This window comes from Anolis carolinensis, unplaced genomic scaffold, assembly GCF_035594765.1.
Source record: "Anolis carolinensis isolate JA03-04 unplaced genomic scaffold, rAnoCar3.1.pri scaffold_15, whole genome shotgun sequence".
NCBI lineage: Eukaryota > Metazoa > Chordata > Lepidosauria > Squamata > Dactyloidae > Anolis > Anolis carolinensis.
The window spans coordinates 13,224,207-13,238,855 of record NW_026943826.1 but is presented as its reverse complement, the minus strand read 5'-3'; the positions used below and the strand labels follow the sequence as shown (position 1 = coordinate 13,238,855).

Here is a 14,649-nt window from a genome sequence, read left to right as displayed (position 1 = left end):
CATCTGGACCACGTACGGGGTTGGGGAAGACGAGGAGGGGGAAGATGGTGCCCTCGGTGGCCAGGTCGCGGAGGAAGAGGCTTCCCAGCTGGACACGGAAGAGCGAGGAGTTCCTGCGAGGAAGGGTCTCCGCCAAGATCGTGACGCCTGGGAGACAAACGACAGAGAAGCGCAAACGTCGTCTACGTATAGCATTTCTGTAGCGCGGGAAAAGCAGAGCTTCCAACGCCGATGGGTGTTTGGAGCGAGACAGTAAGGCCACAGGATGATCTTGATGGGACTACGATTCAAATGGGGTAAAGGTTCACGTACCCGAGAACTCCAGCTGCATGAAGGCGCATTCGTCGGCGTGGAGCAAAGCGACGGAGCCGCCCTGGAGCTGGAGGTTCAGCTTGGCCAAGACGTGGTCCCGCTTCAGGAAGGCGTTCAGGTTGGAGACGTCGGCCGCGGGGTCAAAGAGCTCATCTATTCCGAACGGGGACACAAACAGCAGAGACTGAGGCGTAAAAGGAGGGGCAGAAGCACTTGTGAGCAAAAAAGCACTTGTGAGACCCAGTTTTTTGAACTGAACACACCTACCTGTATTTTATAATGTGTTTTATGAATACTGATGTAAGTTAATAATAATTTTTAACTGATTTATATTGCACTGTATAATTTTTATATATGCGTTTTATTGTAAGCCGCCCTGAGTCCCCTGTTGGGTGAGAAGGGCGAGATATCAATATTGTAACAAATAAAATAAATAAAATTAACTGTCTGACATTATTATTAGAGACAGATCGATGAACAGATAGACAAATAAACTGAGATATAGACTGACAGATAGACTGACAAAGACAGTTATCTACGAGGGCTATCCACAAAGTAGCTTACGTTTTGTATTTTTAAAAGGACAAAGTATAGGAGAAATCATTTACCATATGCAGCTGAAAGACACATCCCAATACTACAATCTTACTTAATCCCCATTGAAATCTAGGCACGTCTCATATAGATAAATGAGTTTGAAAAGGTCAGCCCCAGTAAGTTTGCCGCCTCTTTCCTCCGTTTCCAACAATGGGGGAAATTTTGGCTACGCTGCAGGAAGGGAGAAGGGGGAAGAGCTGAGGACACAAGCGGGGAATTTACTGGGGCAGTACTTTTCAAACTCATTTATCTATATGAGACGTGCCTAGATTTCAATGGGGATTACGTGAGATTGTAGTATTGGGATGTGTCTTTCAGCTGCATATGGTAAACGATTTCTCCTATATTTTGTTCTTTTTAAAATCCAAAACGTAACCTACTTTGTGGATAGCCCTCGTAGATAGATGGATTGATTGGACAGATAAATTGACAGACTGAAAGATAAACTGACAGATAGATAGGTAGACAGACAGAAACACAGATAGATTGACATTGACAGACTGAGACTGGCTGAGATAGACTGAATGAGAAATAGATATAGACAGACTGACAGATTGATGGATTGACAGATAGATAAGATAGACTGAGAGATAAATTGACAGATACATAGATTGACAGATACATAGACAGACTGGTAAGATTGACAAAGAGAGATAGACCGACAGACAGAAAGATGGATAGATTGAGACAGACAGACAAATAGACTGATAGACTGAGATAGACAGACTGACAAATATAGACAGACTGACAGAATGATAGACTGAGACTGACTGAGATAGACAGACTGACAAATACAGACAGACTGACAGATTGATAGACTGACAGATAAATAGACTGGCAGATAGATAAGATAGATTGACAGATACATAGACAGATACATAGATAAAAAATGCCTCTGTGTCTGCCTAAAAACTGAATGTTGTTTGTCTGTTGGCATTGAATGTTTGCCATATATGTGTTCATTGTAATCCGCCCTGAGTCCCCTTCGGGGTGAGAAAGAAGGGCGGGATATAAATACTGTAAATAAATAAATAAATAAATAATAGACAGACTGATAAGATTGACAAAGAGAGACCAACAGACAGAAAGATGGATAGATTGACAGACAAATAGACTGACAGACTGACAGATTGATAGACTGAGACTGACTGAGATAGACAGACTGACAAATAGATATAGACAGACTGACAGATTGATAGGCTGACAGATAGATAAGATAGATTGACAGACAGATAGATTGACAGAGACATAGACAGACTGGTAAGATTGACAAAGAGCGAGACCAACAGACAGAAAGATGGATAGATTGACAGATATAGAGACAGATAGACTGAGCAATAGATAGACTCCCTCCCGCGGACCCCGCTTGCCGTCTCCCGTACCGGCCGCCTCTTCCGGCCTCCACTCCCCGGACGTTTCGGAGAGCAGCTCCTCGAAGGTGTCGGCGGCGTCCATGGCTCCCCCCGGGGCCTCTCCGTACCACCCTCCCCACCCGGGGAACCAGGACTGGAGGTACTGCAACATCCCGCTACGGCTCCCGCGGCCGGAGGCAGAAGAGGACAATTCCGCCTCGGACTCGGCCTCCAAGGTGTCGGACACGGGCTCCTTGATGCTCTGGAGGGAAGGAAGGAAGGAAGGAAGGAGCACATCGATGCGGTGAAACAGCAACATTCCCCTACACCAAAGTAGGTGCAAACTACTTCCCGAAAAGAGCCCCACCTCGGCCAACTCGCGGATCTTCTTGTAGACCACCTCGCGCAAGATCTTCAGCTCTTCGAAGCTTTGCTCGTCCTCGATGCGCTCCATTTCCTCCTACGAGGGGCCAAAACAAACACCGGATGACCTCAAGTAAACACTTAATTTAAGCTCAGGTCCAACCAAGATGCCATGAGGTCGTATCTTTGACATCTGGATCTCAGGGATTTCTCACGGAGTCTTTTTTCACACCGAATTAATCCAAAGGTCCCCAAACTAAGCCCCTCCAAGGTCATTTCCCTGGCCCCTGTCCTCAACTTTAGACTTAGGATTGACCTAAGTCTACCTGGTCTTTGAAGGTCTCTTTGCTTACTTATAGCCTTATGAGATCGTCTAGATGGTCTTTGGAGGTCTCTTTGCTTAGCTACGGCTATCTAGATGGCTTTTGGAGGTCACTTTCATTACCTATGGTCATAAGAGGCCGTCTAGATGGCCTTTGAGGGTGCCTTTACATACCTATGGTTTTATGAGATCATCTTGATGGCCTTTGGGGGCCCCTTTCCTTATCTATGGTCTTATGAGACCATCTAGATGGCTTTTGGAGGTCACTTTCCTTACCTATGGTCCTATGAGACCATCTAGATGGCTTTTGGAGGTCACTTTCCTTACCTATGGTCCTATGAGACCATCTAGATGGCTTTTAGAGGTCAGTTTCCTTACCTATGGTCCTATGAGACCATCTAGATGGCTTTTAGAGGTCACTTTCCTTACCTATGGTCCTATGAGACCATCTAGATGGCTTTTGGAGGTCACTTTCCTTATCTATGGTCCTATGAGACCATCTAGATGGCTTTTAGAGGTCACTTTCCTTACCTATGGTCCTATGAGACCATCTAGATGGCTTTTGGAGGTCACTTTCCTTACCTATGGTCCTATGAGACCATCTAGATGGCTTTTGGAGGTCACTTTCCTTACCTATGGTCCTATGAGACCATCTAGATGGCTTTTGGAGGTCACTTTCCTTACCTATGGTCCTATGAGACCATCTAGATGGCTTTTGGAGGTCACTTTCCTTACCTATGGTCCTATGAGACCATCTAGATGGCTTTTGGAGGTCACTTTCCTTACCTATGGTCCTATGAGACCATCTAGATGGCTTTTGGAGGTCACTTTCCTTACCTATGGTCCTATGAGACCATCTAGATGGCTTTTGGAGGTCACTTTCCTTACCTATGGTCCTATGAGACCATCTAGATGGCTTTTGGAGGTCACTTTCCTTACCTATGGTCTTATGAGACCATCTAGATGGCTTTTGGAGGTCACTTTCCTTACCTATGGTCTTATGAGACCATCTAGATGGCTTTTGGAGGTCACTTTCCTTACCTATGGTCCTATGAGACCATCTAGATGGCTTTTGGAGGTCACTTTCCTTACCTATGGTCCTATGAGACCATCTAGATGGCTTTTGGAGGTCACTTTCCTTACCTATGGTCTTATGAGACCATCTAGATGGCTTTTGGAGGTCACTTTCCTTACCTATGGTCTTATGAGACCATCTAGATGGCTTTTGGAGGTCACTTTGCTGACCTATGGTCTTATGAGATCGTCTATCTCTCCTTCACTCCCTCCACGTGGAGGCCTAATCTGGTATCTCGGGAAAACTCCCCATCGGTCCCTGGAAATCGATTCTCAAGAGAAACAGACTTGGTTTCTAAGGATCCTGGTGTCTCGCAATACCTGCTCCTCGTCGAAGAGCTCCATCTCTTTCAGCTTCTTGGCGTAGAGCTCGGTGTAGAGGACGGCGTCCCGGGCCCGGTGCAGCGCAAACGCCCAGGAGGACCGCTCTCGCCGCTCTCGGATCCCCGCAATGTGCGCGTTCAGCACAAACCTCCACCACTCCCGGCAGCTGGAAGAAGAGCCCGTCTGTCACCTATCAATCAAGGATTCTATCTATCTCTCTCTTTTAGGATGGACTGAGACTTGCACTTTTGGCCCAGTTTCTTTGGATCCAATCCAAGATTTTATCATTATATTTTTTCTATGTGATTTTTTTATGACTTGTTTTTATTGTTGATTGATCTGTTTTATTGCTCTGTTTTTATATTGTTGTTGTCCGGGCTTGGCCCCATGTAAGCTGCCCCGAGTCCCTTTGGGGAGAGGGGGCGGGGCATAAAAATAAAATTATTATTATTATTATTATTATTATTATTATTATTATGGCCCTTGGGGTCCCTTCCAACTCTAGGAATCTATCTGTCTATCAATCGATCGATTGCTCTATCTCTTAAGGGTTGACTGCCTGATCTCAAGTATGGACCCATTGCCACTGCTTCTTGTTATGCAAACATTATTTATTATTATTATTATTATTTATATATGTATGTGTGTGTGTGTGTGTGTGTGTGTGTGTATATATATATATATATATAAACACATACATGTGTGTGTATATATGTATGTGTGTATATATATATATATATATACACAATTTAATTTACAATAATATATAATACAATATATTGTATATGCATATAATATTAATATTACTTTGTAATACAATATAATACTAATAATACACTATAATAGTATTAATTACATATTATATATTACATCCAATATTATTAATAATATTACTCTGTATGTATATATATATATATATATGTGCGTGTATATATATGAATGTACATATATATATATATGTATACACACATACGTTTATACATATACACAATTTAATTTACAATAATATATAATATAATATATTGTATATGCATATAATATTAACATTTATAATACAATATAATACTAATACAATCTAATAATATTAATTACATATTATATATTACATGTAATATTATTGATAATATTACAATCTATATATATAAAAGAGTGATGGCATCAGGGCAGCGGACAAAACAACAAAACTACAGGCCACCCAACCTCGAAATTTGACAACACAACCCATCATCCATGGCTCTAGGTTGATACAACAAAAAGAAAAGAAAAATAAAGTCCTAATTAGAGGGAAAGGAATAATTGTTTTTATCCAATTGCTGCCAGTTAGATGGCTAAGCTCCGCCCACTTGGTCTCCTAGCAACCTACTTAGTCCAGGGGACAGATACAGTTAGGCCTCAGGCCTCTTCCACACTGCCTATAAGATACAGATTATCTGATTTTAACTGGATTATATGGCAGTGTAGACTCAAGGCCCTTCCACACAGCTATATTGCCCATTTAGAATCTTATTTATCTGCTTTGAACTGGATTATCTTGAGTCCACACTGTCAGTTATTCACTTCAGTGTGCATTTTATACAGCTGTGTAGAAGGGGCAGTTCTAGGCAGATAATATAAGATTACAAATATACAGTAGAGTCTCACTAATCCAACATAAACAGTGTCCGCTATCCTCACCACTTTCACAGTACACAAACAACCAAATGCATACTACACATAAAGACAACCATACAACAGACATTCAATACCACCACGACCTCAACAATTTCTCACCAACACCACCAGACAACAACACAGCAACGCGTGGCTGGGCACAGCTAGTATATAGATATAGTACAACATGGTAATGTAGTCAATAAATAAATAAATAAATGTTAGAAGCCGTACTTTTGGGAGACGGCGACCTTGGGCTTCCACCGCCGGAACTTGAGCTGCCTCTCCTTCCGATCCAGTTCCTTCAAGAAATCCATGACTTGCCGGTACTGCGTCTGCCAGGACAGAACAACACACTGTAGTCCGGCCGAGCTAACCGAAAGGTCCCAAGTTCGAAGCCAGGTGGGGAGGTTAATTTAATTTACGACACCATAACACTGCCGGCAATCAAAGAACAAGGAGGAAATACTACGATTTAAAAAAAAGCGAGAGCTCCCCCGGTGGCCGGAATCGAGCATAACAAGCTGGAAGCTGGGAAGGGTTTACCTGGGAGAGCTTGAGCGGGATGGTCTCGAGCTGGATGTCGAACTCGAGCCGTGGGGCGTTGCGGGAGCGGAGGGGCTCCTTGGAGCAGTTGCGCTTGAGCAGCGCCGAGGCACACACCGGTTCCACCACGTAGCGGTGGGCGCCGCTCTCCATGCTCCGGTCCATGGCGCCCTGCAAAGCGGGACACCCGTCAATTCCCGGAACGGGAGGAACAACGCCTCCGCCCCCGACGCCGCCTCGTCCGTACCTGCAGCTCCCCGGGCGGGAGGTCCCCCAAGAAGGCGCCGTCAGGGTCCCAGTAGATGCTGAAGTCTGCAACGTCCAGCTGCTTCTTCTTCATCCGTTGCTCCACCTTAGAAGGAGCCCCCAAAGAGGTTATACCGATAAGCAGTATGTCATGATCTGCAATCTTTGACATCTCCGTTCGGCTGACGAAGAACAGATGCCAGCCATAAAACCTCAATTACCCTCTGAGAGCCCCTATATGAATGGGCCAAAGAGAAGGTTCTGGTATTCTGTAAAATAAAACCTGTTGGAATCTACCAGCGTGTGTCTTGGTGCTTGATGTCATGATCTCCGATCTTTGACATCTCCGGACACAGAGCAAGCGCTGACAAAGAAAAGATGCCAGCCATAAAACCTCAATTAATGTCTGGTATGCGAGAGCCCCTATATAAATGGGCCAAAGAGAAGGTTCTGGTATTCTGTATTCTGGAATCTACCAGCGTGTGTCTTGGTGCTTTTTCTGGTGGAAGACTGACACACAGCACAACTGGGAGAAGAGAACCCGACACAGTCGGGCTAGAGTCCTGTCTTCCGAACAATGACAATGTTTACTCACTGGTTCGTTGACTGCGTTTTGCACGGAGACATTTTTGATGCAAACGCCGAAGGCAAACGGCTGGGAAGGGCTGGTGACACTGTCCTCAAACCGGAGGTGGACATCCTGGATGTTTAACTGAAGGAAGAGACAAAAAGACAGAGAGAGATGCAAAAACTGACGCAATAAAAAAATTCAACTCCCTTTGAAACCCAACCAATGATATTAATGTTGACATCAAACACAGGAACCTTCAAATATTATTATTATTATTATTTGCAACTCCCTTTGCAACCTAACAATAGTGATGTCAACGTCGAACCCAGGAACTTTCAAGTATTATTATTATTATAATTATTATTTTATTGTATGACACAATATTATTATTATTATTATTTGCAACTCCTTTGCAACCCAATAAATGATAGTGATGTCAACATCAAACCCAGGAACCTTCAATAATAATAATTATTATTATTTTTATTTTATTGTATGACACAATATTATTATTATTATTATTATTATTTGCAACTCCCTTTGCAACCCAACAAACGATAGTGATGTCAACGTCGAACCAAGGAACCTTCAAGTATTATTATTATTATTATTATTATTATTATTATTATTATTATTTGGTGGATGATGCTGATTCTGGACATCCATCGACAAGTGAGCTACGGAATCAAAATACAAATGAACAATAACAGAATCAACAAAAATATACAATGCCAGAAAACCGCAAAATTATTATTATTATTATTATTATTTGCAACTACCTTTGCAACCCAACAAACGATACTGATGTCAACGTCAAACCCAGGAAACTTCAAGTATTATTATGATTATTATTTGCAACTCCCTTTGCAACCCAACAAACGATAGTGATGTCAACGTCGAACCCAGGAACCCTCAATAATTATTATTATTATTATTATTTGCAACTCTCTTTGCAACCCAACAAACGATAGTGATGTTAACGTCAACCCAGGAACCTTCAAGTATTATTATTATGATTATTATTTGCAACTCCCTTTGCAACCCAACGAACGATAGTGATGTCAACATCAAACCCAGGAACTTTCAAGTATTATTATTATTATTATTATTATTATTATTATTATTATTATTATTATTATTTGCAACTCCCTTTGCAACCCAACAAACGATAGTGATGTCAACGTCAAACCCAGGAACTTTCAAGTATTATTATTATTATTATTATTATTATTATTATTATTATTATTATTATTATTTGCAACTCCCTTTGCAACCCAACAAACGATAGTGATGTCAACGTCAAACCCAGGAACTTTCAAGGATTATTATTATTATTGTTATTATTTGCAACTACAGTATATTCATAACAATATTACTGTTATTATTATTGACACAAAGACATTGTATGACACAACAAATGAGATCTATATGCTGGATTTCGTATTACAAAATCACAAACCAAACACTTCCCAAGTGTAGCTATTATTAATATTATTGTTGTTATTATTATTATTATGACTCCCACCCCACTCACTTCAATGTTCTCGACAATCCTTGTGACCACTGAGGCAGTGACCGAATACCAGTACGACTCGGCGGCCTGCTCCCGTTCTTTCTGGAAAGATAAGAGAGAGGTCTGTTTTAGGCATCTAGCTATCTAAATATCTATCTATCTATTATTATTATTATTATTATTATTATTATTATTATTTATTACATTTATATCCCACTCTTCTCACCCCGGAGGGGACTCAGAGCGGCTTACAAATCAAATGTACACACAATATATTATAGCACAATACAAGCATTAAATTACTATATGGTTACCGACACCATTTGTAATATATCATTATAGTACTATATCATTATATTATAATAATATATAATGTTATTATATTGTATTATTAGTAGAATTGTATCTTAGATAATATCTACTTTGCTATCTATCTTTCTGTCTTTGTATCTATCTATGTAAATATCTATCTAAATATCAATCTATCTAAATATCTATCTATCTATCTGGCTATCTATCTAAATATCTATATACATATCTATCTAACCAACTGGCTATCTATCTAAATATCTATATACATATCTATCTAACCAACTGGCTATCTATCTAAATATCTATATACATATCTATCTAACCAACTGGCTATCTATCTAAATATCTATATACATATCTATCTAACCAACTGGCTATCTATCTAAATATCTATATAAATATCTATCTAACCAACTGGCTATCTATCTAAATATCTATATAAATATCTATCTAACCAACTGGCTATCTATCTAAATATCTATCTAAATATCTATCTAACCAACTGGCTATCTATCTAAATATCTATCTAAATATCTATCTAACCAACTGGCTATCTATCTAAATATCTATATACATATCTATCTAACCAACTGGCTATCTATCCAAATATCTATATAAATATCTATCTAACCAACTGGCTATCTATCTAAATATCTATATAAATATCTATCTAACCAACTGGCTATCTATCTAAATATCTATATACATATCTATCTAACCAACTGGCTATCTATCTAAATATCTATATACATATCTATCTAACCAACTGGCTATCTATCTAAATATCTATATACATATCTATCTAACCAACTGGCTATCTATCTAAATATCTATACAAATATCTATCTAACCAACTGGCTATCTATCTATCTATCCATCCATCTCTTAAAGGCTGGATTGGACAACCCTTGGGGTCTCTTCCAACTCTAGAAATCTATCTATCTATGTAACTATCTCTCTTGCTATCTATCTAAATATCTATCTAACCAACTGTCTATCTATCTATCTATCTATCTATCTATCTATCTATCTATCTATATATATATATATCTATCCATCCATCTCTTAAAGGCTGGATTGGACAACCCTTGGGGTCTCTTCCAACTCTATCTATCTATCTATCTATCTATCTATCTATCTATCTATCTATCTATCTATGTAACTATCTCTCTTGCTATCTATCTAACCAACTGTCTGTCTATCTATCTATCTATCTATCTATCTATCTATCTATCTATCTATCTATCCATCCATCTCTTAAAGGCTGGATTGGACAACCCTTGGGGTCTCTTTCAACTCTAGAAATCTATCTATCTATCTATCTATCTATCTATCTATCTATCTATCTATCTATCTATGTAACTATCTCTCTTGCTATCTATCTAACCAACTGTATATCTATCTATCTATCTATCTATCTATCTATCTATCTATCTATCCATCCATCTCTTAAAGGCTGGATTGGACAACCCTTGGGGTCTCTTTCAACTCTAGAAATCTATCTATTTATCTATCTCAAGGAGCAATCTGCTCCCTATGAAGATAAGCCGGACTCGGGACTCACTTTCCACCTCTCTTCCAGGGCCAGCAGCAGGGCCTTCTTGTTCTCTTTCTCCAAAAGCTCCTCCTGCTCCTCGTCGAGGTCTTCCCGCCTCTCGGGCGAGCCGATCAGGTGCAGCTTGGAGATGGAGATCACCCAGGGGTCGATGTGGGGCCGGCAGAAGGGGATCTGGAGCGTGATCTTCCCAATGAAGCCTACGCGGCGGGAAGGGAACAAGGTGGGCATACTTTGGGCCACTATCTCTACAAAATCCCTTCGAAATGTATGATTTCGAAATGCATACCCGCTTTGACTTCGAAAGGAAACAGCTCCTTCAATGCATCTTTCTTTAGCGGTAAGTTTTCCAACTCTACGGCACCTGCCGGGACCAAAGAAATAGGCATCAACATGTGTGGCATCAACACGTGTGACACAAGTGTTAATTCATTCACACATCCCACCTTTCAGGAGCGCGACCGAGAGTTGATCCGTGTTCAAGTTACTGACATATTTGCCCAGGTAATTGTTGAGGACCCAGGCGACCAATCCCTCCAACATGACGAAGGTGAGCAGGGCGCCTCGGTCATTCCTGGATGCCCTCTTCCATTGTTAAACGGAGAACGGCTTCAAAAAAATAAAACAGAAAGATGTTGAACATCCCAGAAGTAGATATCTATCTGTCTGTCTTCCTCTCTATCTATTCAATCTCCCCATCGCAAGCTTGATTCTGTCAAAGATGGGGTCTTCCCTCTTTCAAAACAGCTGCATCTCTTATGAAAATAATAATAATAATAATAATAATACATTTACTTTTATATCCCGCCCCATCTCCCCAAAGGGACTAGGGGCAGCTCACATGGGGCCAAGCCCAACAACATACAATAAAATACAACAGTATAAAATACACAATATATATAATACATAACAATCGCCCAGTAGGCAGCCAAGCAGCCCGTTGTTGTGCTCAAGTTGGTCTGGAGCCTCTGGAGGAGGGAGAGGAGCAGACCTCACTTGCTAGGACAGGCCTGGGCCTACTTGGGCATGCCCTCCAGGTGTTTTGGATTTCAAGTCCCACAATTCCTAACAGCCTGCCGGCCTGGTGAGTGAGGCCTGCTCCTCTCCCTCCCTCCTCCAGAGGCTCCAGACCAACTTGAGCACAACAACAGGCCGCTTGGCTGCCTACTGGGCCTCTCCCTTGGTCACCATGGAAGGAAAACACAACAACCACCACCACCACCACCAAGCAGGAAAACTTGTCTCTCTCCCCCTCCCTCCGTCCCTCCCTGATAGACAGATAGATTCCTAGAGTTGGAAGAGACCCCAAGGGCCATCCAGTCCAACCCTTAAAGAAAGAAATAGATAGATAGACAGATAGATATACATATAGATAGATGGATATACAGATAGATAGATAGATAGATAGATAGGAAGCTATATAGGAAGGTAGACAGACAGACAGTCAAACAGATAGATAGATATACAGATAGATAGATAGACATATAGACAGATAGATACTTAGAGTTGGAAGGGACCGCAAGGGCCATCCAGTCCAACCCTTAAAGAAAGAAATAGATAGATAGATATACAAATAGATAGATAGACAGACAGACAGACAGATAGACAGATAGATATAGAGATAGACAGACGTATAGATAGATATATAGATAGACGTATAGATAGATAGATAGATATATAGATAGACAGACATATAGATAGACAGATAGATATACAGATAGATAGATAGACGTATAGATAGATAGACATATAGATAGATAGATAGATAGATAGATATACAGACAGATAGATATACAGACAGATAGATAGATAGACGTATAGGTAGATAGATAGACGTATAGATAGATAGATAGATAGATAGACATATAGACAGACATATAGACATATAGATAGATATACATATAGATATACATATAGATAGATAGACATATAGATACAGACATATAGATAGACATATAGATAGATAGATAGATAGATAGATAGATATACATATAGATAGACAGATAGACATATAGATAGATATACATATAGATAGATAGACATATAGATAGACCGACTCCTCGAGTTGGAAGAGCAGAGTCTACACAGAGATGCCATGTCATGGGCGAGTCTGACTTTGACATTGAGTGACACATGCCTTCACCTTCCAGGCGTGGCCTTGCCCAATTCCCTCCCAAGCCTAGAGTGTCCACACTGAGAGAGAGAGGGGGGGGGCTGCCTGGGAACTCCCACAATCCCTCGCAGCCGGGAGGGGTCGGGAATGATGGGAGTTGGAGTCCGAAAGGCCTAAGCGAGGCCCAGGCCTGGCGAGGCGAGTGAGGCCTAGGGCTCCTCTCCTTCCCGCAGAGACTCCAGACCAGCTTGAGCACAACGACAGGCCGCTTGGGCCTCCAACCACAACCACCACCACCACCACAACCCTCGGGGCCTCACCTGCTCTCCCTTCCCGAGGCCAAACCGGTCTAGTTCTGACCTGCGTCGCGACGCAGAACGGCGAGGAGAGCGCAGAGACATCGACCGCTCTGCCCTAGACAGCCCACTTCCTGTTTACCTAGTGCGCGCAGGGCGGCGAGGAGAGCGCCGAGCCATCGATTCACACTCTCTCTATTGCAGTCTCTTCGGCGAGCGTAAGGGGCGGCGAGCAGAGCGCCGAGAGGTTCATCGGTCCTCCCACTGCTGCTGGGTCAGGTGGGCGAGGAGAGCGCCGAGGCGCCGATCGGAAGGCCGCGCGAGGAGCGTCCCCGTTGCCACGGCAACGCGGCCTACACGCCTCGAGCGGAGCCTAACTGTCAAACCAGGCTGAAGACGCTTCGGAGTTTATAATGATATATTAAATATGTGTTGTTGAAGGCGCGATTGCAGCTTCAAGGACTGGCTGCTTCCCGCCTGGGGGGAAAATTCTTGGTTGGGAGTGTTAGCTGGCCCTGATTGTTCCGTCTGTATTTAATCGCTGTGATTGGCATCGAATGGCCTTGCTACTTCCTGCCTGGGGGGAAATCCTTGGTTGGGAGGTGTTAGCTGGTCCTGATTGTTCCATCTGTAATTAATCGCCGTGATTGGCATTAAATGGCCTTGCTACTTCCTGCCTGGGGGAAAATCCTTGGTTGGGAGGTGTTCGCTGGCCCCGATTGTTCCGTCTGTAATTAATCACCGTGATTGGCATTGAATGGCCTTGCTACTTCCTGCCTGGGGGGAAATCCTTGGTTGGGAGGTGTTAGCTGGCCCTGATTGTTCCGTCTGTATTTAATCGCTGTGATTGGCATCGAATGGCCTTGCTACTTCCTGCCTGGGGGGAAATCCTTGGTTGGGAGGTGTTAGCTGGCCCTGATTGTTCCGTCTGTAATTAATCACCGTGATTGGCATTGAATGGCCTTGCTACTTCCTGCCTGGGGGAAAATCCTTGGTTGGGAGGTGTTCGCTGGCCCCGATTGTTCCGTCTGTAATTAATCGCTGTGATTGGCATTGAATGGCCTTGCTACTTCCTGCCTGGGGGGAAATCCTTTGTTGGGAGGTGTTAGCTGGCCCCGATTGTTCCCTGCCTGTAATTAATCGCTGTGGTTGGCATTGAATGGCCTTGCTACTTCCTGCCTGGGGGGGGGGGTCTTTTTTTGGAAGGCGTTAGCTAACCCTGATTGTTCCGTCTGTAATTAATCGCTGTGATTAGCATTGAATGACCTTGCTACTTCCTGCCTGGGGGGAAATCCTTAGTTGGGAGGTGTCAGCTGGCCCTGATTGTTCCGTCTGTAATTAATCGCTGTGATTGGCATTGAATGGCCTTGCTACTTCCTGCCTGGGGGGGGGAATCCTTGGTTGGAAGGCGTTAGCTGGCCCTGATTGTTCCGTCTGTAATTAATCGCTGTGATTGGCATTGAATGGCCTGGCTGCTTCCTGCCTGGGGGGAAATCCTTGGTT

At 42.4% G+C, this 14,649-nt stretch overlaps 1 protein-coding gene across 4 annotated transcripts in view; it reads right to left on the bottom strand.

Moving 5' to 3' along the window:
* Positions 1-13,305, bottom strand: part of vps13d (vacuolar protein sorting 13 homolog D) — an 86,525-nt gene extending 73,220 nt beyond the window's left edge. For 3 of the 4 annotated variants that reach the window (XM_062965986.1, XM_062965988.1, XM_062965987.1), the window contains exons 1-14: positions 13,171-13,304; positions 11,184-11,346; positions 11,027-11,101; positions 10,747-10,937; positions 8,892-8,972; positions 7,382-7,498; positions 6,788-6,892; positions 6,541-6,711; positions 6,229-6,329; positions 4,342-4,510; positions 2,629-2,721; positions 2,292-2,523; positions 313-465; positions 17-147 (exon numbers count right to left, since the gene is read on the bottom strand). In XM_062965986.1, the coding sequence (XP_062822056.1) occupies positions 17-147; positions 313-465; positions 2,292-2,523; positions 2,629-2,721; positions 4,342-4,510; positions 6,229-6,329; positions 6,541-6,711; positions 6,788-6,892; positions 7,382-7,498; positions 8,892-8,972; positions 10,747-10,937; positions 11,027-11,101; positions 11,184-11,280 (1,716 nt within the window). In that variant the 5' untranslated portion in view covers positions 11,281-11,346; positions 13,171-13,304. Of the gene's footprint in view, positions 1-16; positions 148-312; positions 466-2,291; positions 2,524-2,628; positions 2,722-4,341; positions 4,511-6,228; positions 6,330-6,540; positions 6,712-6,787; positions 6,893-7,381; positions 7,499-8,891; positions 8,973-10,746; positions 10,938-11,026; positions 11,102-11,183; positions 11,347-13,170 lie in introns of all 4 variants that reach the window. The other variant, XM_062965989.1, reaches the window with a different exon arrangement.
* Between the last annotated feature and the right edge of the window lie 1,344 nt (positions 13,306-14,649).